The 27870-nt window shown below is 45.9% G+C and overlaps 1 protein-coding gene across 2 annotated transcripts; it reads right to left on the bottom strand.

The window, feature by feature from the left end:
• Nucleotides 1-2419: 2419 nt before the first annotated feature.
• Nucleotides 2420-27870, bottom strand: scap (SREBF chaperone). Of its 2 annotated transcripts, none has more exons than XM_029451966.1 (23): nucleotides 27682-27870; nucleotides 22249-22449; nucleotides 19892-20012; nucleotides 19325-19482; nucleotides 17079-17299; nucleotides 16183-16288; nucleotides 15897-16069; nucleotides 15070-15196; nucleotides 12873-12985; nucleotides 12695-12789; nucleotides 12500-12598; nucleotides 11815-12027; nucleotides 10385-10773; nucleotides 9843-9992; nucleotides 6425-6626; nucleotides 5915-6030; nucleotides 4952-5483; nucleotides 4748-4833; nucleotides 4516-4598; nucleotides 4111-4277; nucleotides 3943-4023; nucleotides 3396-3602; nucleotides 2420-3226 (listed from the first exon to the last, which is right to left on the bottom strand). In XM_029451966.1, the coding sequence occupies exons 2-23, from the start codon at nucleotides 22368-22370 to the stop codon at nucleotides 2981-2983; spliced, it is 3807 nt and encodes a 1268-aa protein (XP_029307826.1). In that variant the 5' UTR covers nucleotides 22371-22449; nucleotides 27682-27870; the 3' UTR covers nucleotides 2420-2980. The 2 variants fall into 2 exon arrangements, with proteins under 2 accessions (XP_029307826.1, XP_029307824.1); XM_029451964.1 differs by lacking the exon at nucleotides 27682-27870 and adding an exon at nucleotides 24572-24874.

Here is a 27870-nt window from a genome sequence, read left to right on the forward strand (position 1 = left end):
ACTGCTTCAACCAACCCTCCGAGGAAACGTTCGACATTTTGGGAAACACTTTTATCGGCTTTCTGGTGGAGAGTTGGACGAGAAGATCGACGCTGTTAAATATAATGGAAGTGTAAAAGAATATGTACATCAGTGTGTTAAGTGAGTTGCTGGTAGTATCCTGACGGGTTACGATTCAATATATTGTGACACTGAACTAATGGTGTAAAGAACACACGTCCATATGCATAAAGTCTGAGTCTTTCTCCTTTAATGCAATCAAAGCAGAGGGACCAGCATTTATACTTCAGTCCCTGTAACATCCAACATCTTAGCACGACTGTGTGCAATATGAGCTGCGAGAATCTTTGCATGTAAACTATTCTTTAAAGATTTGCTGCATGTTTCCTGCAGGCCCTCGCCGGCTGCTAGCTGTAGGTTAACCGTGCGCGATATCGATCTTCTTATTTAACTGCCAGAAAGCAAATAACATTACGCGTGTTCCCCAAAAATGTCCAACTTTTAATGTAACTTTTTAAATCAAATTCACATTGCTAGAAAACAGAAGTTAACAAAAACAATCTATAAAACTACATTTTCCTTTCTCCACTAAAATACAAACTAATAAATTAACAGGTTACAAACGCCAAGCAGGTCACATGTCCGGGTCCTGTGGGATGCAGTCTAACAGAATAGGAACTACTTGGTCGCTGCATCCCAGTGGAACCACACGTGTAACTCTGTACCTCCACATGTGTACTAGTGCCGCAGGGGTGAACTTAGCTCGCAAGTTATGTCCACACTTCCTGTGTGTAAGCTGAATGTCGCAAAAGTGCCTAACGTGTGTGAGCGTGTGCGTCAGCGGAGAGGGTTAGTGCATTGAGTTAGTGTTGCGATACTGTAAAGGATATTTAGTCTGATGTGTTGGTCACACGTCCTGGAGCTACATTCAGGAGACGCAGATACAGTAGATGATGATTTGGATAAAATACATTCTGTAAGTTGTTCAGTCGGGGACACGAGTCTGAAACCTCATCTACATTCTGTCAGCAGGTGTCCAGTTAAAGTTCAAGCACTGGCCAGCAGGGGGCGCCAAACTAAGGGTCCAATGTCACATGTCAATTGACAACTACTTTAACAGGTTTAACGGTAATTAATCTTTTTATTTCATCTTTAACTCGTCATACATCTGATAGTGAGGGTACCTTCAGCACATTAAGTGGAGATTGTGTTAAATGTAATAGATTGAGTTGTTAAACCTCAGTGGCAGAGCCAAGGAGTTATATATCAACCAATGTCATCTATGATCTTCATCAGGTGCTAAACATTTCCACAAGCATCACATGACACATGCATATCTCAAAGCAGGATACCCGCTGCTTGTGGAAATATTTGATGCCTCATGAAGATCTATGAATACTAAGACTTTGCAGTAACCGGGAATAAAAGAAGATTGCAGGAGCACAGAAACAATGTGCAGACTCTCCTATTGCAGACTGTTTGGTTGTGCGCACGTCTCAAAGTAATGTTTTGATGTAAACGCATCAGCAGGTTCAGATTTTAGGATAATGAATTCATCAGTCGAATCTATTATTACATTTGGCAAAAGTAATATTTTCTCCCTGTGAACGCCGAGAGCATCTGTGTCTACAATGTTCTGTATCGTTAGCTTATAAGGGCAAATAGAGACACTAAGTTGATGCCGCTGCATATTAACCGTCACTGAGCGGCTGCAGAACGAGGCGGGCAGGTTTAAAGACTCCACGAGATGTTCTGTGAGGTCCGACGTTGGACAAACTACAGGAAGTTGTGTCAGTTTGTGGATTGGAAAGCAGTTAAGTTACAGTAAACGAAGATTTGAAAAGAAATCTCTAATGGGCACAATTTATAAAAGAAACACGGCCGCCAATGTAAACATGAAGTCAGTGTTCTCATCCAACGTTCAAGCAGTTTGGAAAGTGGAGGTGTCGCACGCGGGGGCTCCTCGTACAGCATCGGTCACCCCAGAACCAGAGGCCGAGGCTGGGATCAGAGGAGGAACCTTCTCCACTGCAGCCCCAAGACTCAAACAACCAACACTTCAGTGTTTCCACTTCAATATTACAAACAATCGTTTTATAACCAACGTCCTGCCAAACATGTCGCCATCTTACACGCATGTCATCATCATGTCCACATTGTTCTTGTTTAAGAGCCGGGATTAGCCATTCATAGACAAACTGTTATTCAAAACTGTATCACTAATAAATAATAGATTTATACATATAAAAACAGCCCCCTATGGAGGTTTACTTTATACAGTAATCATCAGTTCTCCCACACACACACACACACACACACACACACACACACACTTTAACAGTCTCACACATGACCAATCAAATTTTGTTTTCAGCAGTGTTTTGCCATATAAAGGGCGAGATTCATTCAGTCAGTCACACACACACACACACACACACACACACACACACACACACACACACACACACACACACACACACACACACACACACACACACACACACACACACTTGTGGCTGCACTTCGCCGTTGAGCGAAAGAGGCAGCGGGAATATTAAAAAATAAGGAGACCGTTTTATCTTCCTCTCTGGGCGGGTGAGGTCACAGTTAAGCCCCACCCGTATAAGCAGCATAGAGGGCAGAGCCACGAAACAAATGCACGCATAAAAAAAAGCACAAACTGGTGACTGGGGGGTCCTCTTTGAGTGAGGAACATCCAGCTGTTCTTGAACGGACCTCATCACCCTCGTAAATGTCAACAGTTCAGTATGGAGGGTCCGTCACGCTCCTCAGATTAAATGCGGCAGGTTGCACAATCAGCCCCCAGCTTTCCTGTTTCCTCATTACATCCAGGCTTGCACTTGACGCATCAAAAAAATGAAAAGCCTTGAATGCAAATAGAAACCGTTGTAAAGATGGCGTCTCCATCTAAAACAGGAACGTGATGACGGGGCAGAGGATGTTCTCAGTGTTTGTTCCATCAGTCCAGTTTCTCCAGCACAGACGGGACGTACACCAGGCTGAGCTCACTGCCGAAGTCGCAGATGATGGCGGCGTTGTCGAGCACCAGCAGCTGCCGGACGCCCTGTCCGTCGCTGCTCTGGCCCAGGTAGACCGTCTGCAGCAGGTCGCCGAAGTTCAGGTCCCAGAAGGAGACGCAGCCCTGGCCCCCCGTCACCAGGAGAGACTCGGAGATGACTCCCAGACTGGCCCCGCAGCCCATTTCCTGGTGAGCAGAGAGAGAGGTTAGAAACAAGTAGAGCAGGGCGGCACACTTCTCATTATTGATAGGTGAAGTGGAGTTCACACACGGCGCAGGATCACTTGTGTCGAGCGGGACGATCCCAGAACATCTCGCTGAGTTAATGGAACAAACAGATTTTAAAGCGCTGCACCTGCTGTATGGAGTACAGCTTGATCCCGGTGCTGCGGTCCCAGATACAGATGAGGTCATCCAGTCCCGAGCTGATGACGCAAGAGGTGGTGCAGACCAACGAGGTGACGTCGCCGCGGTGACCGTAAACATGGCGGACGCGACTCCCCGTCAGGACGTCCCACAGGCAGATGGCGCCGTCCTGCCCGCCGCTCGCCAGAACCATCGTCTGAGGACAGAGTCACAGTGAGCACGTACAACAGACGCTGTTCTTTAGCCTGGTATATATATTATATATATATCATTAATAAGTCTCTATTATTTATGCACACACACTCTACAACCTTTTAATACATGGACGACTTTTGCTTTGAATCTTTTTTATGACTTTCTTTATTACGTACTTTTATTCTTTAACTTTTTATGAACGTTTTATGGTTTTGTTTGACACAAAGTTAAATAAGTGGTCATAGTATACAGTCACTCAAAGTGCCCTCACAATCTCAGAGTAGATTTCCATGGCGATATAATAATAATAATATATAATTAGAGGACGCTGCATCACTCACCTGGTCGATGTAGATGGCTGTGATCCCTCCAGAGTGACCCTGCAGCGTGAAGAGGCAACACGAGTCCTCCAGACGATAAATCTGATAAACAATCAACAAAGAATTTATTAGGATTAAACAGCAACTTGTGTGGTTCGCTGATAAACACGTCAGTGTCGAGCGCTTTACCCGGACAGTGTGGTCCTGGCTCCCGGTGACGACCCTCCCGGCGGCCGCTCGCAGCACCGTGATCGGCTTCTGGTGAGCGCACTGTACCGAGCGCGTGAGCTGGCAGCTGATCACATCTTCGCTGCTGTAACAGGGCGAGGGGGGCATGCTGCCTCGCACGGGGGCTCCTGTGGGAAGACGATGCCCATATATTATACAACGTAATGTTCTCAGAACCTCCAGGCCCATTCCTCCCCCCTCTGCCATCTTTATTGTACACCTGGGTTCATATGAAGAGCTGCAACTAATCATGTTCTCAATTAAGCAGTTAATAGTTGAGTCTTTTTAATAGGAGGCATCTCAAGGTGATGTCATGAACCAGCTGACATACACACAGACATAAAGCCTCCTCCTGCTGAGCCTCACCTCTGTACTGCAGCAGCCCCAGAGGTTTGTTGATCTCAACAGTGAAGAAATCTAGAGAGCCGTTCAGCCGAGCCGCTACGATTCTGAGGAGGGAAAATATGGAGTCTGAGGATGAAGTATAATCATGCATTCATCACTGTGGAGTGAGAAGGAGCTCGTATCCACTGACGGTCACGGTACGGGATACGAGTTGCACTTTAGCTCCGTCACATGTGTGTTCTGTGTGCGTCACCTGTTGTTGAGGAAGGCCAGAGCTGTGATTCCAGAGCCTCCGTCTTCATTAACGCAGCGTAACGACCCTTCAACTGCATCCCACAACTGAAACCAAATACGAGTTCAAAGTGTATTTTATTTTCACATTTTCATCCTGTAGTGTACGTAGCATCGTGTGCAGAAAGACTGCCACCATTTATTATACATTATAGATTTCACAAACCTCCAGTTTACCGCTGCTCCTCCCAGCAGCTATCAGGTTTCCTCTCAGCTCCAGGGCCCAGACGGAGCTTTCCCAGTCTGCCGTCGCCTGCGTCCCCGCCGTGGAAGCTCTCTCTTGGGTCAAGAAGGCGGCTGCATCCCCTAAGCTGGGTCTTCTCTGGAGCAGAGCTCCTGAGGGCGGCGAGGACGAGGCTGAAGAAGGAGAGGGGTATGTGGAGGGTGAGGGGGGCTCGTGCTCCATGTAGGCGCGCTCCACTAGACCTCCAAAGTCAAAGCCATCCCTGGGTGGGGTGCCGAGGTGGGAGGGGGGCTGGGAGGCAAAGTTTGTGTCGATGAGGGGGGTGAGATCGGGCTGGTCGGTGAATAGAGTAGGCCGCGTGGGAGCAGTGCGCCGTCTCAGCGGGTAGCCCTCTTCCTCTGATAGGCCGTCACCACTGATGGAGGAGCCGTGAGCTTCGGAGCCTAAACACTCCAACTCTCCGTCCCAGCCATTACGCTGCTCCCAGCAGCCACTGCTGCTGCTCCGTCTGAGCCTAGGGAGGAAACGGTGTTTAGTTAGTGAGCTGCAATAAAAAATAAAAAAAAAGTATAAATAATAATGAATAAAATAAATAAATAAAAAATAAAATAAAATAATAAAAATAAATAAATAAATAAATAAATAAAATAAATAAATAAATAAAATAAAATAAAATAAATAAATAAATAAATAAAATAAATAAATAAAATAAATAAAATAAATAAATAAATAAAATAAATAAAATAAATAAATAAATAAATAAATAGTTCGTTTTAATAGTTTTGAATGATGGTGTTGTGAGACTGAGAATGAGCAGGACCAGAATAAAGCAACTGAAATCAATTTTAGTTTGTCAACAATAATATAGTAGAGAGTGAGAGACAAATTTAGAAGACTGACACTGTCGAAGCACTGAAAGCTAAATAAATAGATATTGTGACTCACTCCTGGTTTGGGATGACGGTCAAACAGTCACCAGTCTGGGCGTCCCAAACCCGAATCTGTCCTGCCAGGCAACAGCTAGCCAGCAGCATCCCGTCACTGGCCAAACACTCGATGTCCTGCAAGACAGAAGAAAAACCACATGAACAAATAAATAGCTTTTCATGTCCACACTTTGTGTGACTGGTGACTCTTGTGGTGAAATGCACACATGGACAGTTAGTGCTTCATAATTACATCTTTTTACATTTTGCAAATGTCTTTCCTGTTTGATGTCTAAGTGGATTTATGGACGTTTAATCCTGATGATATCCTCGGGAGTGTGCGTGATGATGATGATGAGATCAGTAAGTGTTTCATTTATGTGTTTTAAGAGTTATGACTCCATGGTCATGCTCCATCAGGCAGCATCTTTGCCCCCCCCCCCTTTCAGCTCCCTGCTGCTGAATGTCCACGTCTATTACACAACATATCCTGTAACGTCCCGATGGTTAAAATGCAGTCCATCCTCACCATGCTGTGGCCCCTCAGCAGCAGCGGCGAGATCTCGCTGACGGGAGGAGAGTAGCCGTAATCGTCGCAGGGCAGGTCCCCTCGGCGCCGGCGGCCGTGAGAGACGCCGTTCTGGCCGTAGTTACGTGGGCACAGAACGCGGTAGAGACAGAAGAGCAGCAGAACCAGCAGGACGCCGGCCGCCAGACCCAGAGCTGCAACCCTGGAAGGGAGGAGGGAGGGAGTCAAACACAGAACGCTACTTCTTATCACATGAACACTTGTTTTCTTTGGACCCTGCGCAGTACAACCCGCCTTCTAGTGGCCGCAGCTGCTCTGAAACTTTACACATCCCGTCTACCATTTTAAGAAGTTGAGATGTTCATTTAATTAATATTTATACTGCTATTAACCAACACAGCGTCACAACTGGGAGCTCCTCCCCCCCAACAATACTGTACAGATTCAACTCTACAAACTCAAAGTATAACAGAAGGTGACGATGATGTACAGCACACGGGAGGAGCCGAAGGAGAGACACGGTGACATGAAGCAAAGGTCTCTGGACAGACGCATCTGAAATGGAGATTTATCCGAATGAGTGACGGACTTTCAATGAGCTAGAACTAAAGCGCTTACTTTAGCATCAGTGCATGATAACATGATAACTTCTGCTACCTGACGTAGCAACACGTGGAGGTGAGTCAGTCTGTTCTTCTTTCATGAAGCCAACAGTTTGTTCCTTCTTTGAATACGTTCTGGGTTCATGTCCTGTTGTTGTTTGTTGTCCTCGTTCTCTTGCAAGAGGTCGGAGACGTTAGTGATCTGTGCACGTTAAAGTGATCTTCTTATATAAACACTGTCTCTCTGTCTGTATGTCTCTCTGTCTGTCTGTCTCTCTCTCTGTCTCTCTGTCTGTCTGTGTCTGTCTCTCTCTCTGTCTCTCTGTCTGTCTGTCTGTCTCTCTCTCTGTGTCTGTCTCTCTGTCTGTATGTCTCTCTCTCTGTCTCTCTGTCTGTCTGTGTCTGTCTCTCTCTCTGTCTCTCTGTCTGTCTGTCTGTCTGTCTCTCTCTCTGTCTCTCTGTCTGTCTGTGTCTGTCTCTCTCTCTGTCTCTCTGTCTGTCTGTGTCTGTCTCTCTCTCTCTGTCTGTCTGTCTGTCTCTCTGTCTGTCTGTATGTCTCTCTGTCTGTCTGTCTCTCTCTCTGTCTCTCTGTCTGTCTGTGTCTGTCTCTCTCTCTGTCTCTCTGTCTGTCTGTGTCTGTCTCTCTCTCTCTGTCTGTCTGTCTGTCTCTCTGTCTGTCTGTCTGTCTGTCTGTCTCTGTCTGTCTGTCTGTCTGTCTGTCTCTCTCTCTGTGTCTGTCTCTCTGTCTGTCTGTCTCTCTCTCTGTGTCTGTCTCTCTGTCTGTCTGTCTGTCTCTCTCTCTGTGTCTGTCTCTCTGTCTGTCTGTCTGTCTCTGTCTGTCTGTACTGATGTATGTTATCTGTGAGTGTGACAAAGTGACAACTAAAGATTTCAGATATTAAATGTGTTGTTTGGTCCAAATCACTGCCATAATAATTATGTTTAACAACATTATTATTATATTATGTCTTTTTTTCATTGTTATCACACTTCACACACGCGGGTCATTTTTGTGTAGTGATACAACAACTATTTTTAGTTCATAAATTAAGAAAGAAAATTTAAAATAAGGATTTGTGGTAATAAAAAACAAGATATTTAATGAATACTTGGAATATTAAATGATTAGATTAATTGATTAGAAGGGTAGTGATACAAAAGTGATTTTTATTCAAAAAGTAAGAAAGTAAAAGTAAAAATAAGAATGTGTGATGATTGAAGTAATTTATTGCAAAGATATTTACAGTTAAAACTCATGTTGTGCATCAAAGGGTTAAACAAAGGGTCACACAGACCGCCCCCGAGTGAACACATGCAGAGAGAAACATTTGAAATCCAAACAAATCTAAACACTAAAGCAGGAGGAGGTCGGGGAGGTTGTACTCATGAGTACGGAACATTAATAACATCCTGGACTTCTCAAAGCTACACGCAAAGATCTCTCCTCGTGATAAGTAAACAACCTGTGTTGCAACCTGCTCTGAATCTTACGGTAACAGCATGTTCACCTTTGTCCCAATGGCCTTCTCAGGGTCATCCAAACAAGACGTAAAGGTCACAACCATGACCCAACATCAGCTGATAGCCTTCGTATCTACAACGTGCTTCTTTCCCTCTCAGAATGTTTTCTACTTCAGAGGTTCCTGCAGAAGATGTTCCATTTTTAACACTCACATTAAAAACAAACAATCTAAATCTCCAAACTGGAAATCCACAAGACGCCAAACGGCTCTGGGCCGCCAGTTGTCTTCGTAATGAAGTAATATCATGAGAGTTTTGAAGATGCACAGCAGTCAACACGTTAGGGAAAGATGTGTCACCGTCAACAGAGCGTAAAGCTGTTAACGGAGTAGAGAAGCCAGCTGTGCCTCGTCTGCAAGAAACACAGCAAAATGCTAAGTTTCAAGCAAAGCATGAATCCAATCATGAGGTCATGTGTTGTTTTGTTACGAAACTCGCAGATCAAAGCGAGCAGGTCGTGCAGGCTGGTCCAGTCCGGGAGAGCCGGGGCTCTCTGAAGGTAGAGATAACAAGCCTCCATTGTTCTGCTTCTCTCTCTGCCTCAGCTAAGATAACAAAACATTCCAGTGACACTCGACACACCTGAGACAATGAAGCAGCGCCTGCTTTATTCCCTTTTCTAGAAGCTGTAATACAAACATGTTACCCCATAAACCTGACTTGTCATTATTCCCCGCCTGTAGCTCAACTTGACCTTGACCGTCTCTCCTGCAGGAGGGACGAAAACAAAAGGTTTCTATGTCCACGGTGCAATCAGTTCAATGACACCCTGGTGGAGCGATCCAAGGCCAAGGACCTTTCACTGCTCACACGAGTCTCTGTGAGCGCAGGTGTTTCTCAACACGGACATATCGATTCATTTATAGTCGTCTAAAACACAAAGCTCTGCTGAAAAACAAACATTTAACACCAAGTGGACCGTGTGTTATAGATTATAGGTTTTCATTCACGTTATAATGTTGTAAAACAATAAACCATGAAAGAGTCAAAGAAGCTTTTATAGAGCAAACGTTATAAACTCTAAAGCATCAGGTTATGGAGCTACCTCAGCAAATGTAGAGATAATAAATAATTGCATTGTGCAATATTTTAGTCCAGACATTATTTACATGCAGAAGCAGTTTAATTACTTTAAGAACATTTATACGCAGCCTGGCAGTGATCACATTTAACACACTTTCTCATCAACTGGGTTACTTACAATAATAATGTTTCTCAAGTGCACCTCGCTGTGTGTGTGTGTGTGTGTGTGTGTGTGTGTGTGTGTGTGTGTGTGTGTGTGTGTGTGTACTAACTTGTAGAGGGTGAAGTCCGTCTGTAGATCTGCAGAGACCTTGGGAATAGAGGGAGGGGGGTGTCTCGTGTCCTGAGGGTGACGAGTCTCGATGGCCTCTTGGGGGCTCAGGTGAACGGTGACGGGAATGACGGGCAGGATGCTGATGTACCTGAAACAGAACGTCCAGTAATAAACAGGATATCACAAAACCTGAGGGGGGTGGGGGGGGTATGCAGAATCCAAAACTGGACAAATCATCTTCACGTCGGGACATAAACACAGTTACAGTGGTGGGGAGGAGTTTGACGCTGCTGTTTGCACCTGTAGATGATGGGACTGATATCTACAGGTTACTGGGGGGTTCCTGCATCAGCTGTATAAAGAGCTGTTGGAATATGAAGTGTTTTAATGTTTTCCCCCTCTGTCTAAAACACTCTGTCCGTCCGCCCGTCTCTTTAAGCCCCCCCCCTCTGAAAAAGCCTGCTCTGATTGGTCGGTGTTTCCTTAAATAAAATCCTAGAATATAACTGTAAAGAACTTCTATGCCTGTGTCTCACTCACCTCTTGGCTAAAGTGATGTTGTAGTAGCTGAAGAGCGATGGCCAGTGCCTGAAGGAGAGCCTCCTCCAGCCCTCCTCGTCCTCCGCCCCCCAGGTGATCTGGGGCACGGCGGGGGGCTGCGGCTGGGGGAGGGACCCCGCTCTGGCGGAGCCATGGTGGCCCTGCGACTGGTTCTCAAGTAAAGGAGTTGGATCAGGCGCGGGGTGGATGCTGAGGCTGCTGGTAGGATCGACTCCACGAAAGACGGGGGCCACCCCCAAATGAGGGGGCAGGCCGCCTCCTCCGGGATCTCCCAGAGGGCTTTGCTCAGACACCTGTGCAGCCAGGTAGGTGCGTATTCCGGCCGGGTCGGTGTAGACGAGGATGCCGATCCAGATCACTGTACCGACCTGGAGACAAGGAAGGAGAAGGAGCTGGATTATCGGAGGTCTCTGCTCGATTCATTAAACTGATGTTCAGTGAGGCCTGAACAGGTCACGTCTCCACCTCCACTACTTTCCCTTGAAAAGGAATTCCTCTCATTCTTAAGCTTTATGTTTACAGTCATACATCACATCACACTGTTCAATCCTCACTATCTGACGCAAGTGCAACAGCTGACCCAGCTCCGGTTCTTGCACGACAACAATCCTCCCCCGGTGCTCTGAGCTCCCAGCACGGCATTAAGCTAACAGCTGACTAGCTATTGTTCGGTTAGCGTTACTTTAGCAACAAGTAAACGCTCTCTGTCCATCAGGAAACTGTCAATCACCGGGAGTCGAGGCAGAGCAGCCGGAGGACATCATCCAGTTTCACCAAAATCAACTTAGTGCAGTGAAGCCTTACACACTTCCTAAGTCCCATCGTGCAAGATCAGCCGACAATTCACAATTCTCCCCGTCAGTGTAGCATCAAGGTGAAGTAGTTTCATAATGTTGCTTTAAGTTCGTGTTAAAGTGCTTTCAATTGCAAAGTGATTTATCCATCAGCGAGGGTGCAGCCACGCTGATGAGTCACTGAACTAACAAATACTTAACAGAATGTTCCCGTCCATCAGTGGAACATTGATACAATGAGAACGCAGATATTGGGGCAATGACTGCAGGAACAGGAAGCGCAGGACCAGCGCAGGACCAGCGCAGGACCATCACAGGACCAGCGCAGGACCAGCGCAGGACCAGCGCAGGACCATCACAGGACCAGCGCAGGACCAGCGCAGGACCAGCGCAGGACCATCACAGGACCAGCGCAGGACCAGCGCAGGACCAGCGCGCAGGACCAGCGCAGAACCATCACAGGACCATCACAGGACCAGCGCAGGACCAGCGCAGGACCAGCGCAGGACCAGCGCGCAGGACCAGCGCAGGACCAGCACAGGACCAGCGCAGGGAGCCAACAGTAAGACAGCAGACTTCACATTCAACAGTTCAGCTGCGAGTCCTTCTTCTCACCATGATGATGCGCTGGGCCAGCCGTGTGCGGGCCAGGAAGTACACCACACGCAGCCTCTTGGGAAGCCTCAGGTTCCTGAAGGCCGGGGTCTGCAGGGTGATTGTGTGGGGGGAGGGTCGTGGGGGAGGGGGGACTTCGCGTGGACGCAGCGGGCCAGGCTTGGGTGGAGGTAGTCCTGCTTCAGCTGGCAGGCGGCGGTTCAAATCAGCCAGCTGTGGGGGTGAAAGAAGTTTACATAAATATGTCATGTTGTATGTCTGCAGTGGTGGAGAGACAGAGGTCCTACATGGTGCATCCCTCGCTGCAGCCATTTTAATCACATCTTTAACATATACCACGTATCCTTCAAAAGGATTAAAGGATTAAACTTTAAGCTGATTCTTTGCGTTTATGTAAATGTATTTGGGCTTATAGTCCTAATGCTCATTTAGCGGAGCACTGAGCTAAACTCAAATGAAAGGTTTCAGTGTGTGTGTGACGGGAAACGGGACCATGAGGGGGAGAAGTAAGAAGCGCACGTGTGTGAAAAGTGTAATCTGAGAACTGTGTGGTGATTTTATCTGTGTGACGACGTCTGCTCAAGACGAAGGGCTTGTGAGCTATGTGTCATGTTATCCTCATGTTTACATTAGTCGACCTGCTGGGTGACATGCATCTGTGATCTGTACGAGTGAGAGTTCTCACCTCCATGCGTCGGATGTCTATAGATAGAACCGTGGTGAAGAAGAACATCTGCAGGAAGAAGTCCGACACCAGCCCCACCACAGCAAACAGACAGAACTCCTGCAACAGAGGAGACATCAGAGCAGCACACGCATTCACATCTTCTGTCTCAGGATATGAAACACATCCAAGTATTATTTGCAATGTTTGTGTTACCTGGATAGCTGGAACCAGAGTGAAGTATCCAATGAGGATGATGCACAGTTCAGTGGCCATGTTCTTCATGATAGACCAGCTCTCATTACTAAGACCTGGACGCAAATAAGACCAGCGTTACAAACACAAGACACACACACTCACACACACACACACACTCTCTCTCTCTCTCTCTTACCCTGAGCGATGCGGAGTTTGACCTCGAGGTCAACGGGGGTGGACACCACGGATTTGGTGAGGACCAGGACGTTCTCCAGGCCGATCACCACCACCAGGTAGGGGAAGATCTCCCTGCACAAAGCGATAACATTAATAAAACTATACCAGGACTCCCTGAGGAGGATCTCCATAAATAACACAATAAGTTGATTGTGGTGCATTTTTTATCATCCGATAATCGTGACTATCCTCACGAGTGACCATCGTGGTGGAGGAGTGAGAACTAGAGTGTTATTTAAAAGATACAGGCAGTATTATGTAAGTTATATTTTGAGGCCATGGCTCTCAGCAGGAAACCGGTGGATTGCCTACTCCGGGTAGGGAATGAGCCATTACCCCAAGTGAAGGAGTTCAAGTACCTCGGGGTCTTGTTCGCGAGTGAGGGGACGATGGAGCGAGAGATCGGCCGGAGAATCAGGAGCAGCGGGGGCGGATACTGCAGTCACTTTACCGCACCGTTGTGACGAAAGGAGAGCTGAGCCAGAAGGCAAAGCTCTCAATATACCGGTCGATCTTCGTTCCTCCCCTCACCTATGGTCGTGAAGGCTGGGTCATGACCGAAAGAACGAGATCACGGGTACAAGCGGCCGAAATGTGTTTTCTCAGACGGCTGGCGTCTCCCTTAGAGATAGGGTGAGAAGCTCAGCCATCAGGAGAGACTCGGAGTAGAGCCGCTGCTCCTTTACGTTGAAAGGATTCAGTTGAGGTGGTTCATCTAGTGAGGAGCCACCTGGGCCGCCTCCCTAGGGAGGTGTTCCAGGTACAGCTGGGAGGAGACCCCGGGGAAGACCCAGGACTCGGTGGAGAGATTATATCTCCACATAATCGAACCTGCGTCTCTGCTTCCTTCTCCCCACATACATCAGAGAACCAGACAATAAACTATAAACGTATAATAATACAATAATAATCTTTAGTTCCTGGATCACCAGCACAACGTGTAAAGAGGTAAAGCTGATGAAGAGCTAATGTTTCCCTCGTCCCTGAAATGGGAGCGGGTTTTGTGCGTCACCCACGATGACACAGTGGGCTGGTGTGTGGTCATCAAGACAATCATTTACAGTCAGGTCAGTGAGTGAATGTGACTAAATCCAATTCCTGACAAATCAAGCAATTAACTACGTTGGAATAGTTGCTGCTGGTTCCCTCCCTGATGAAGTGCACCACAGATTAGTTTGAGCGTATAGCTAAGCTTGTACTGCAGGAGTAAGAGTGTAGCTGGGTCACAGAGGAGTCAACAGCTCTGCATGTTACATCACACACACACTCTGTAACACTGTGCATCATAAACACACTCACTTCCCCTAAATCAGCATGTGGAGTCACCCATGAGTGAGCAGGATGTGTAGCTCGGATGCATATCTTGGTTGTGTTGACCACGATGTATGTTTATGCAAACACACAGAAGGTTCGAGCACGGTCAGTTGTCACGCCACAATGTCTGCTTTCTCATAATCCTCCGATGATTGGACAACCGCTAAATGTCAATATTACTATATCTCCCGCCCACATCCACACCCCGTCCCTCCTTCGTCATCGTCACTAGCGCACAGATTCTTTCGCCCTCCTGCTGTAAACATTAACGCAAATCCATGGAACGTCAGTGTGTGTGTGTGTGAGTGTGTGTGAGTGTGTCCTTGTCTTTCAGAGAATATGATAAGAGATAAGGATGAAGCCGTACCCGCCTGCTGGAGCAGTAAATATTAACAGTGAAAGTCAACAGCGAAGCATAACGACGCGTTCCAACTCAATTCAATTATGTTTCCGTGGCCTCCCATAAATAAGCTGGAGATTAACTCTTTCTGCTGCAGCTCGTCTTCATTAACGTCTATCAAACAAATGTACGACACACGTTGGCACGTTCCCGATTCATCACGAGTCTACAGCCACGCAAGCAGCTCTGTGAGGCTGCACTTTGGCACGCAGGTGTTTTGATGCTGAATGCTAACGTCGAATGTCGAGTCGGGGAAACTAACATTTAAACACAGAATTGTTTTTACTCATTTCTTGACGCCCTGGAATCTGAATGTCCACATTCACGGGCTCTAAGTTTATGGCTAAAAACACACAAACTCTCGTCTTTAATCCGCTGACAGACAGAAACCTCTTAAATTCATCCACAACTGAGGTTTGTAGAAAAGGGTTTGCACTCCTACCCTCCATTGAGCGTGGGCGTCAGTCCAAACAGCGTGCACAGTCCCACAGACATGAGCAGAGAGCTGAGCACCGTGACCACAGCAGCCAGAGCCAGACCCCACTTAGACTTCACCATGTCGATCTTACCTGCAGGAGGGAGAAGAAGACGAGGACTGTTACATTCACTGCGTTGCCAAACTGAACTTTATATATGCCAGTTAATGTTTTATACCAAATATGCTGCTTAAAACAAATGAGCGTTAATCTTTTGATTAATCTAAACTAATTTAAGCCTTTTTTGACATTATTTTTACCACTTTCGCCATAAGTTTTTACCAAATGTTACTATTTTTCAAGATATGAAGGTGTTTAATTCAAACCTACATTGTAAAATAATGTTCTTTAGTATATTTTATATCTAGCGGAAAAAATAATTTGATTAAATTAAAGGAATCAAGAAACAAATATTTTTTTTTTCAAAAATCTAAAATAAATTAAAAATAAAAATAAAACTGCAGTGAGACGTAACCTTTAGGCTACTTTTCATATTATATTTGAAACAAATGTCTTTAATAAAGTTGCTAAACAGGAATCAACTAACTGTTGATATTATGTTGTGTATTTTACTTTATGTGCGTTTGTTTTATAAACTAATGTTTGTACAGGCGAGTCGCTGAACGCTTCCCGTGTGAGCGCTACCCCTGCACCACACAGGAGAAAGCCATGGCACACACGAGTCTGGATATGTGACACTAAGTGTTTGAACAAAGACAAGAATGCAAGAAAGAGAAAGGACGGAGGAACGAGATGCACATGACGGAGCAGACGGGCGGAGAGTGGGACTAACGTGTGGAGAAGTAGATGTAGGCAAACAGGATGATGTATGTGGTGACGAGGGGGATGAGCTCAGCGATGCCGATCTCCTCTTTGAAGTGGACGTGGACCATGTGGTCGTCTCTCAGGCTGCAGTTGGCCGACGGGTGGAGCTGCTTTAGACGAGCCCGCAGGCTGCCCAGGAACCTGTATACACACACACACACAGGCCGATACGCTGCAGAAGATACAACAGCCACGATCTCTGCACAAAAATAAAATGAAATCTGCTTTAGTTTTCTCTTGTATTTGTAGCTCACCTTGCATCGTAGCTGGACAGCACTACAGTGATTGTGTACGTCACGACCCTCTTCCTGTTGTAGTGACTGACCCCAGTGTACTTCCCCGGGACGCCAAACAGGAGGTCTAAAACACACATATAATTAAATGTAAATGGAAATAATGTTCCTGTTTTAGTGACAGACAGAGAGTCAAAGGGCAAAGTATTCACACTCCAAGTAATGTCGACCGGTAGTCATTCACTCGCCGCCAGTGTGACTGGCCTTCAGTGTGAACAAGAGCTTCAGTCTGTATCTGGCAGCCGAGCCGTCCCTGACGACAGCTCCAGAATAAGCTCGCCACCTCTAAATCACTTGAGCAGGACGCGGAGGCAGAATGCTGAGCAGACAGGGAGGGTGATTGGGTTCACCGTCAGTGAGTAAAGTTTAAAGATTCTCAGGGAATAAAAGAGCTTGTTCTCCATCCACATGAAAGCCTCTTAGTGTTCCGACCCCTCTTCTCTCCCGCTCACTACGATGAGTCCTGTTGAATAACGGCAGACTGCCTTGATGGAAGAAGTATAAAAGCGCACAGACCATTAGCTTGACATGGCGACGGCCCCATTATAAAAATGACTGAGTCGATAAGATGGAGATTGTTACATCAAAGATGCTCAGCGCACACAGAGATGAGATGTCTGAGCCTGGCCGCCTCGACCAGCCTGGAAAATTACATTTCCTTTCAGATTGGATTTGGTGAGAAATGTAGGCCGCACAGCTCTCGTGCAGCGCAAGTTCAACTCTACGCTTCAGAATTTTAGAAATGCACAAATGGAGGAAGGAGTCACATGACAACACTTGATTGTTACAGGAGCTCTTAATAGTAAACATCTCTGAAGAGAACATAAGCTTCTCCTGCACCATCCGAGTCCTCCCACCTCGCAGCGTGGCTGAAGTGTGCAGGCCTTTGGGTTCATGTTTCTGGATGGTCTTGAGGAGGTCGGGGTCGGAGTCGAACAGCTCCTGCTGGTTCTGCCAGTAGTTGCCGGGAGAAACGAGCAGGCAGCCGTGCTCTGGCAGCACCGACTGCATCCGCCGTAACCCCGGAAACAAGTCCGTCACCTGGAGACAAAGCGTCTCTAGACTGCGAACCCCGGAGCTGACGGAGGAGAGACAAGGAGGAGACAGAGGGGAGACAAGGAGGAGACAGAGGGGAGACAAGGAGGAGACAGAGGGGAGACAAGGAGGAGACAAGGAGGAGACAGAGGGGAGACAAGGAGGAGACAGAGGGGGGAGACAAGGAGGAGACAGAGGGGGGAGACAAGGAGGAGACAGAGGGGGGAGACAAGGAGGAGACAGAGGGAAGACAAGGAGGAGACAGAGGGGGGAGACAAGGAGGAGACAGAGGGGGGAGACAAGGAGGAGACAGAGGGGAGACAAGGAGAAGACAGAGGGGAGACAAGGAGGAGACAGAGGGGAGACCAGGAGGAGACAAAGGGGAGACAAGGAGGAGACAGAGGGGAGACAAGGAGAAGACAGAGGGGAGACAAGGAGGAGACAGAGGGGAGACAAGGAGGAGACAGAGGGGAGACAGAGGGGAGACAAGCAGGAGACAGAGGGGAGACAAGGAGGAGACAGAGGGGAGACAAGGAGGAGACAGAGGGGAGACAAGGAGAAGACAGAGGGGAGACAAGGAGAAGACAGAGGGGAGACAAGGAGGAGACAGAGGGGAGACAAGGAGGAGACAGAGGGGAGACAAGCAGGAGACAGAGGGGAGACAAGGAGGAGACAGAGGGGAGACAAGGAGAAGACAGAGGGGAGACAAGGAGGAGACAGAGGGGAGACAAGGAGGAGACAGAGGGGAGACAAGGAGAAGACAGAGGGGAGACAAGGAGGAGACAGAGGGGAGACAAGGAGGAGACAGAGGGGAGACAAGGAGAAGACAGAGGAGAGACAGAGGGGAGACAGAGGGGAGACAAGGAGGAGACAGAGTGAAGACAAGGAGGAGACAGAGTGAAGACAAGGAGGAGACAGAGGAGAGACAGAGGGGAGACAAGGAGGAGACAGAGTGAAGACAAGGAGGAGACAGAGTGAAGACAAGGAGGAGACAGAGTGAAGACAAGGAGGAGACAGAGTGAAGACAAGGAGGAGACAGAGTGAAGACAAGGAGGAGACAGAGTGAAGACAAGGAGGAGACAGAGTGAAGACAAGGAGGAGACAGAGTGAAGACAAGGAGGAGACAGAGTGAAGACCAGGAGGAGACAGAGTGAAGACAAGGAGGAGACAGAGGAGAGACAGAGGGGAGACAAGGAGGAGACAGAGTGAAGACAAGGAGGAGACAGAGTGAAGACAAGGAGGAGACAGAGGGGAGGAACAGAAGGGAGGAGGTGAGAGGATGGGAGTAGATCACAAATACCAAAAGTTATTACTTAAGTCATTACTATTTGAACAGGAGGAAACATTCATCTATCAATTTCACTGAATAATAAAAAGACAAGCACCATGTCAGTGATTTCCCTCTTGGGGAAATGTTCCTGATTTGAACAGACTTCATTAAAGATAAACTGCACGGTACACACTGCACACACACTGTACACACACACACGCTGCACACACACGCTGCACACACACACTGTACACACACACTGTACACACACACTGCACACACTAATATCAGAGTGTTACAGTGGAAACAAAGCCCTCTGGTTGAGCACGTGTTAGACATGGATGACAGACTTTAAATATTCAGTTTGTCCTGACCGACGCTAAAAAGGTCATTAATAGATTAGAAAATTAATCTGCAACTATTTTTAAAAATAGATTCATTGTTTTATTTCTCAAGTCAAATTTGTACACATGCTGCATGATGGCTTTACGACACACACACAGCGGCACAGAGTACACACACACAGCGGCACAGAGTACACACACACGTCGTCAGTGTGGATGTGCTTCAGTCTGAGTGAAGAAGACGTAAAAGTTTGCACTTTATAAAACCTGCACGTCCAAAATAAGTTGTGGAGGAACAACCTTAAAAACAAGCTTTTGCAAAAAGGAGGTCGTATAACTCGGAGCCTTTGAGAAAATACAAGTTCAATAGTACGTAAATCACATCTGCAGCTGTAGTTTTGGGACGTGCAGGATTGTATTCAGGTGATGGTTGAGGTTGACTTCCTTCTTTTACCTGTCGGAGTGAACGTGGTTACGGATCTCCTCCAGCAGGCTGAACGCTCGACCCAGCGGCGACCGAAACACGTCCACCGGCACCAGACTACTGTCCCACGGAGACACCGCCGCCTTCACCAACACCTGCTGGATGTAGGCAACCGGAGGACCCCGATACTGCAACACACACACACACACACACACACACACACACACACACACACACACACACACACACACACACACACACACACACACACACACACACACACACACACACACACACACACACACACACACACACACCTTCAGTTTGTCTACTGAACCAGCTAATAAACCACGATTTAATTATTGCTTTTAACACGCAGTGTTCTGTGAATGCTGTAAACGTTCCCTAAAAGCTTTTCTGTAAATTAAAGCTGCTGCTGACGAGTAAGTGAGCCGTTGCTTTGTGTTCATCGTTCATTATTTACAAGCCTCCATCTTTGCTGTGTAACTTGTATTCCTACGTCTGTGTGTAAGAACCAGTTTTGTGACGAGACGTAAATGTGTAATGAAAATGTGCGTGCGCTTCCTCCTCTCCTACCCAGTCGGGCCGTTCTCCGAGGTCTCCCTGAGGCTCATGGGAAGGGACGCTGTAGTCTCGCACCCCTGTTGTGAACTCCACAGGACCCGTCCCAGGCAGGGGGAGCCTCAATAACGGATAGCTGGGAGAGAAGGGGGGGGGGGGGGGGCACAAGGGACATAATAGATAACGTTAGTGTGAGAACCATTTGATTGAATGTTTCAAAGTATAACTGATACTTCCCACCGGGACATTAGTGCATTACACATTATGAGGAATACTTTTCTTTGCATGAACGCATCATTTCAGCAGAAGTTTATAGAATTATAATATGAAATGCAGAAACACGATCAAGTCATTGTGAAGCTGCACTGTAGTTTCTAACCCGCAGACCTGTGATACACACACGTGTGATGTGTTCACTATGCACCTCGTACAGAGAACATGACACCAGGGCCTCGGGCTTTTCTTGCAAGATTTCCTCCTGGAACTGGGTGTGTCTTTATGAAACAAGTTCCCTCTGAGCACCAAACCACTCATTTCTTGTTCAGTGTGTTTGTAGTTGTTGTATAATGGTCGTGTTGGGCAACCGCAGCTGCCAGAGGAGCTTTTAGTGACGGTAGGAGAGCGGGATAGATAATAGGGAATATCTTAGTCACAGTGTCAAATATTGTTTCTGTAGAGCTGGGCAATAGGGCCAAAATCTTCTATCACAATATAGGTCATTTAATTTAAAACATTAAATAAAAAAAATAAAAATAAAAAAATATATATATATATATATATATAAAAATAAAACATATTTTATGTATAATATATGTAAAAAATATAAAAACAAAAATTATATCAAAATGTATATATATATATATATATATATATATATATATATATATATATATATAAAAAGATTATATAAAATATTATATGTATGCAATATATATATATATATATACACATTAAAAAATATATATAAAAAATATGTATAATATATATATATATATATATATACACTAATGTCTCTTTCATACAGGAGATGTGCATATGATGCAGGTCTTCTCAATGCACGCTTGACCTGCGCTGGACTCAAATAAAGTTTGTTAAAGAGTCCAGTCTGAAGTGTACTTCACTGATAAACTAGATAATTACACAAAATCCTTACACTTTCTATTTACTGCCCGTTTACTTTTAATGCAAAAATGCACTGAGCTGATTATTCTGTTGACGGATTGTTTTATTACTGAACCTGCCGTGAAGGTTTCTCTGCCACAGGAACATCTTTACATTTACAGGCTTGATGAAAAATCACCTAAATCTCAGAGAACAATGAGCGGAGAGTAGCATCCTGGCACACATGAGAAAAGGCCTTTGTGTGTTCTGCAATGAGACAGTGATTTACTCTGGGAGGGGGGGGGGGGGGGGGGGGAGGATCAAGTCTTATTATTTATTATCTGGAGGAGAGACTGGGAGGGTCTGGAAAAGTATCCAAAGACTGAGGCGCGGCAGAGTCACTGTTTCTGATCATCAGCTTCCACGCGGACAGCGTATTGTCATGTTGTGCTGTTTGTTAGTACAAACAGATCGGACTCATTTCCCTTTTAGAAATGTGCTAGAAACCTCCCCTCTCTCGCCGTTTTCTCCCTCCCTCCTTCCCCCACTGTGCAAGGTCACTGTACCTTCACAAAGGCCTCTTTTGTGTGGAGCTAGCCCCCCTCCTGACAGGCAGATGGAGGGACAGGCCTCCCATTCTCACAGGGCCACTTTCTCACAGCCCCCTGCTCGAGTCCTGCCTTTAACATCCCCGTCGTCAAGCTCTTTTCTTTCACTTGGCCCCGGGTGGTGGTCAGCCGTCCGTTTGCAGCGCTGCTGTAAGGTGCTGCAGAGACAGCTCGCAGCAGGTGCGTGCGTGTGTTTCGGATCGCTGAGATTGTTTTACAATGCCTCTGCTGGTGCAGCCAGGACAACTCTCTGACCTGTGTCCTCTCGTCTGACCACAGACTCAGCAAGAGTGGAAATGTGCGTGTTTTAAGTGAATGTTTGTGTCGTGGAGTCAGCAGGGAGGGGGGGGGGGCTGTAATATGTGTGCAGATGGCCAGTTCAGAGGAGCTGAGCCGGTTACTTGTCTCCTGTCTCTCTTCAGTCTGTCTACACGGGACACATAACAAGCTTTTCACTTGTTTTTAATTGAGTCTGCGCTTAGAAGCAGGCACTGCTAAGAGGTTTGTAGTCACACACACATTCATGCCAACACTAGTCCTACTGTCAGTCCCTCTCAAACACAAACTTCATCAGACACGTAGCTCAATCCTTTATCCTTCTGATACAAAAACACAACCATATGCGTAAAATCTGAAACACAAAGGTCCCGACAGAACCCCTACCAGCAGGTGAGGATGCTGGCGGAGGTGAAGAGGATGATGGGTACAGGGTAGGAGGCACACAGCAGGCCGTGTCGGTAGAAAGCCGCCGAGATCTTCTGTCTCAGCTGCTCGCGCAGCGTCATCCTGGTGGGCGGGGTCAACTGCCGGCCATTGGGAAGCACTGCGCGGCCGAGGACGTTGCGCCGCGGGGCATCCAGGGACCTGGAGGAGCCAGCGAGAAACAGTTTAACAGGTCATTTAAAAACTCAGTTTCATTTCCCCGCACACATCTTCAGCTCAACATCTTGACAGTTGGTATAAATATCAAAATACAGGAAATCCTGCGTTAAAAAGCTGCAACCAGCAAATGTTTAACTTTTCTTCTCCATACTGTTGATATCTCTCACACACACACACACACACACACACACACACACACACACACACACACACACACACACACACACACACAGAAGGTAAAGGTTTGTGCAGCTTTGACATTATCACACTTTATGCTGCTTTCTAGGTTTTCTATAGGGCTTCCTGAAAGTCCGGGGTTAAGTACACATGCGCTGACACACACAGACACACACACACACACACAGGCCAGCTCTGTCCTAAACACCTAAGTAGTTACATACTCCACGTTCTGGCGCACATGCTGCTGACTGGAGGCCGTTTGTTTTTCCTTCAGACCCGCTCGTACAGCGGTCACATGCAGCACTTGAACACACAGCTCATTCAGCGGCCCGAAAGGTGTGGACACATTCCCCCTTAATAAAACATGCAACTCCGGCTGAGCAGCTATACTGAAGCAAACAGATGAACGTGTGTCACGGATCACACTCGGGGAAGAAACAACCGCCAGGTTTACCTGATAAAAGCCGGCTGTGATCGGACAGAGGGAGAAGCTGCCGGTACTTTATGTATTAATCATCAAAACATCAAAGTAATTGTTAGTTTCGCCACTAAAATGTTACTCGTATGCATTTACTCAAAGTAGGGATGCACCGATTTATCGGCAAAAAAGGTGACATTAATTGATGGCAGCGGCCGATGTTTATCTGTTGCGTCACATCAATGTTGCAGCGTTTGTTAAATGTTGGTTATTTGCTGTCGGACAACAGTCGCCGGCATACCCAGGTGCTGATTCTGAGAAGCAACTGGCTAGATAGGCCTGACGTAACAGGGCAAAGGGTGCCGCCGCCGCGCACACGTGTGGTTTGTGTGAACGTTTGCTTTCAGTGACTGTCGAGCTCATGTTGGATGAGCTGCAGCAAGGCAGAGACGCATATCACATGCATCTTATAAAAGTAGTACGCTATGAGGTACCAGTGATCTTCAAGAGGCCCGTGTTCAGGGCCATGTTGCAGCCGACTGTAGGTCTGTGCTTAATGGAAAGACAAGAACATGTATTTATTTATTTATTAGATATTCTTTATATTTTATTGCTTTTCTAATTTCTTTTACATTTAATTTCTTTTTCCCAAAACAGAAGCTGTTTTTGTTGGTCTTTAAGTGCTTTACAAAGTATTCTTATTATTGAGAAGACCGTTGTGTAGCAGGCTTAACATTATATATATATATATATATATATATATATATATATATATATATATATATATATATATATATATATATATATATATATATATATATATATATATATATATATATATATATATATAATTTTTTTATAATTAAGATGTCTTTGTCACAAAAGCATGAATAAATAAACAAACAACAGTATCGACCAAATCTTTATTTAGCCACAATCGGAGCATCCCTTATTCAAAGTGTACCGATAGCACACTGTGTTCATACCACCACAAAATGATTCCACTGAAAGTCATTGCATTAATAATATATTAAACCGTTTACCAGACACTCAAAGCTTCACATTGCACCGTATGATGAGTCAAAGTGGAAAATCATTTCCAAAATCAACTCAATCTCCTGTTTTTCTACTTCTCTGCCCAATCTCATCCGTTTACTCAGCGCTGCTTATCGCGTGTTTGTCGTTACACACTGCTCCATGTCAAATGTTTAACCAGCAGCCCTGGCACACACACTGGCACACATACACATGCACACACACACACATGCACACACACACACTGGCACACACACACACGCACACACGCACACACACACACCGCAGCTGGATTTGAACAGCATCTCATTCTACTGACCACTAAGCCTCAGCTTCTCACATGATGTCAATAAGCAGCACAATATAGTTTGATAACTATGCCAACAACAACAACAACAACACAGGTCTGTCACATCAGTCGTTACCACTCTGTATCCATCATACACGCCTCGCACTGTTCTGAGACCATACCTGCTAATGGGAGACCAGGTTATCTCTTGTTTACGTCCCCTGAAAGCAGCAGAGCTGGTTTTTTTTAGCTTAAGCAGCGCCTTGAGGTTAACGTTGTGCTCATTTCTTGATTCAGGCAGAGTGTGCGACTGCTCAGCCCGTCCCCCAGGGAGCAGCGGAAACATTTCCTGGGAGGAATTTGCCTCAGGAGTCTCTTGATCTGCCGTTATAAATACCTTATACAGTAAAAACAGCTACGTCCTCTTGGCAAGCTTGCACAATGGGCTCTGCAAAGGTCAAAACACGCTTTGAAGTAAAGCCTTTCTGGTGTCTGTTCCTGCAGGAAAGTCTACTCCCAACTACGCTCTGGTCCTGCTTCTCTTTTTGCAAAGGAAAACTTTCAATGAACGCCTCCATCTCGCAGCTGTTGGTCCAGTTCACTGCGGGCTGTGAGGTTACATGAGTGTAGCAGCGAGACCTGATTTGGCAAAGGCTCAGCAGCATCTCCGTCAGTGAACTAATCCAGGATTGAGCCGATCGGAAACTCTGGCCACCCCCCGCTGCCTCCCCTCCTCCTCTGTCGACAGCCTATTTATCCTGGATGTTGTAGCGCGGCGAGACTTTCACATCTCAAAAGCAGAAGAGAGACTTTGAAACCAAGACTTCACAACCAGGGCAGAAAATGAATACCGTGCTGGTAAACTGTCGTTTCAAGCTGGTGGGTTTGTGTTCTCTTCGGCCACTTTGACAGGCGACCAGCAATTGTTTGGAAATCCCATTCTGTCACCAGATACTACGACTTCTCAAACCACGAATAAATCTTCATGACAGCACGATGGAAAATATCTTCGTTAACCCTGTGCTTTTGCACATACGTGCTGGGCAACTAATAGTCCAACAAAGAACGGTCTATATGCCTCCCACGTGAGGAGCCAACACACTTACCTGCTAACAAAAACACAGCTACAGACATGAGTAACACAGTGTTGCACATTGTAAGAGCTGATTCAGTGAGGGAGATCATTGCGCTTCCATGCGGCTTACTTAAGTGTCTTGTAGATTAAGGTATTTGTATAAAGCCACATGCTTACAACATTGCTCTGAGCAGGAGAGTGGTGCACGACATTTATGGAGGAACTGCAAAAAAACACTTTTAAAACTAATATAGTACGCGCAGAAATGCCCTACACTGGAATGGGAGATTTGGAGAAAAGAAAACAGCTTACCTCTTTTCAACACTCGCTAAAATACCCAACTTGAAGGCATCTCTGGGGTTTATAGATTCCAATGCCATAATCAGCGATTTCTCAATCTTGCAATGCATTTACATGCCTTATTAAATATCTTCAAGTGGATCACTGGAGGACAGAAACTATACCAATACCCACAAACATTCCAGAGAGCTTCAGTCCGTGTCCATTCTCCGTAACATAACTGCATCAACATTCAATCCCATAGTTGCATAATGTGAAAGCATGCTCCTCTGATCAGTGAGGCCCATTAGTCCAGCTGTAAAGACGAGCTCGGACGTGGATGAGCAGATTACTGCAACACAGCCTTTTATAACCAGAGCTGATGGCAAAAGAGGGAAATGCCCTGTTAATCAGTAACTATACTGTAATAGTGAATGATGTGCAACACTCAGTCCATTTCTGCACAAGCATTTCTGTATTTCACTAATTCTTTAGAGGAACAAGAAGAAAATGAGGGCATGCTAAATTTGGATTTATTTATTTTTAATTCATTACATCCGCCGTTTATCACTTGCCGGAGTTACAACATTCATCCGTTTCCAGCAACTGTAACTATCTTTACAATCTAGATCACATTAAAATGGTGCAATAGTTACCACATATCTGTAAACTCATGCAGGGATGATGGGCTGATGCAACCCTGTGGCCACATCACCTGCCAGGAACAAGCTCACAAGGTTGCCCCCAAAGTCAGGGCCAGGTGTGCCCAGGGGTCACAGGCAAGATTCTGGGTTGGACCTCAAATAAATAGTGTCAAGTTGTGCTTGTATCAAGGAGTAAAAGTTGATAAAATGACAAGATTTCCTCATATCACAGGTGTGTGTGTCTCAGTGTACATCACATTTACCACAAAGCTTTTCTCACTTGCAACACCTCAACCAAAAAACAGCCCCATTGCCTTGAACAAACTTCTTTAGTTGGGACATGACAAGCTGTAGAGTTGTAACAGACAGATAATGACCATATGTATTAAGTTTTAATGCTATAATGTCTGCACATAAGTACACCTCGCTGTTTGTCCTGATTATATATAAATTATTCCCTTTTCAGGAACCAGTGTCAACTTGCTAGCTTACGTGAGTGAAAGCAGCTAGCTAACGTTAGCCACCAGTGTCGGGTCTAATTACATAACACTTATTTTAAAACGTTATAACGTGAATTAAACACCAACAGCCATGTGAATAAAGTAAACCTGTATGAACTGTACTAATTGTTAGCTTACTAACAGTGCGTGACTTAGCTAAGCTAACATCTCTCCATAACCAGAGCATTTACATAAACAACTGCGAGACCAATGTTAATATAGTAGCTATAATATAATATAGATAATGTATTATTTATTATGTTCACAGCCACAACTAAATACATCCTTACAAGTATGACGGTATTTGAAATTGTTGTACTTTTTCCGCACCTGCAGACAACTTGTGATGGCACTAAGCTAAAGGCTAACACACATAGCATGCTAGCTATGTTAGCTCCTAGTGAACCAGGGTCCCAATCAATTACTACTTCACTAATTAACAAGAAAAGATTGTGATAAACAAATATGAGGCTCATGCATGCCATCTGGGTTTAGAGGAAGCTTAACATGGCTGTGAAACAAGGAGGATAGTCTGAAGCGAACAACCTGCCAAACACCAAATTAAGTTAGCTTGCATAGTGCAGTGACGACGTTAAGTTGTACCATAAGGTTTGGGATGTCCGGAGCTCATGTGTGATTTAATAAGACACAACTGATGCACGTGAGCCCAGCAACTTTAGCCTTGCAGCGACGCTCAATAGCTAACATTATGGAGTTAACATTATTAACAAGCTCCCATGCTTTCACGGAGCTAAACTTCGCAACGTAGCTAATGCTAACATTCACACACTTGCCTGGACACAACTTCTGAGATCCTCAAATGTGGTTGTTGCTGTGAGCCTCCTGGGTGAACTGACGAGCAACCACCGTGTTAGTCCTTTAATGAGTTTAAGGCTGTTTTGGATGCCGACATTCAGGAGCAGCGTTTCAAATCTACTGGTTGTCAAAATATCCAGAGCCCTCTCCACTCCGACCTCTCACCC

This window comes from Cottoperca gobio, chromosome 16 (assembly GCF_900634415.1).
Source record: "Cottoperca gobio chromosome 16, fCotGob3.1, whole genome shotgun sequence".
NCBI classification, from domain to species: Eukaryota; Metazoa; Chordata; class Actinopteri; order Perciformes; family Bovichtidae; genus Cottoperca; species Cottoperca gobio.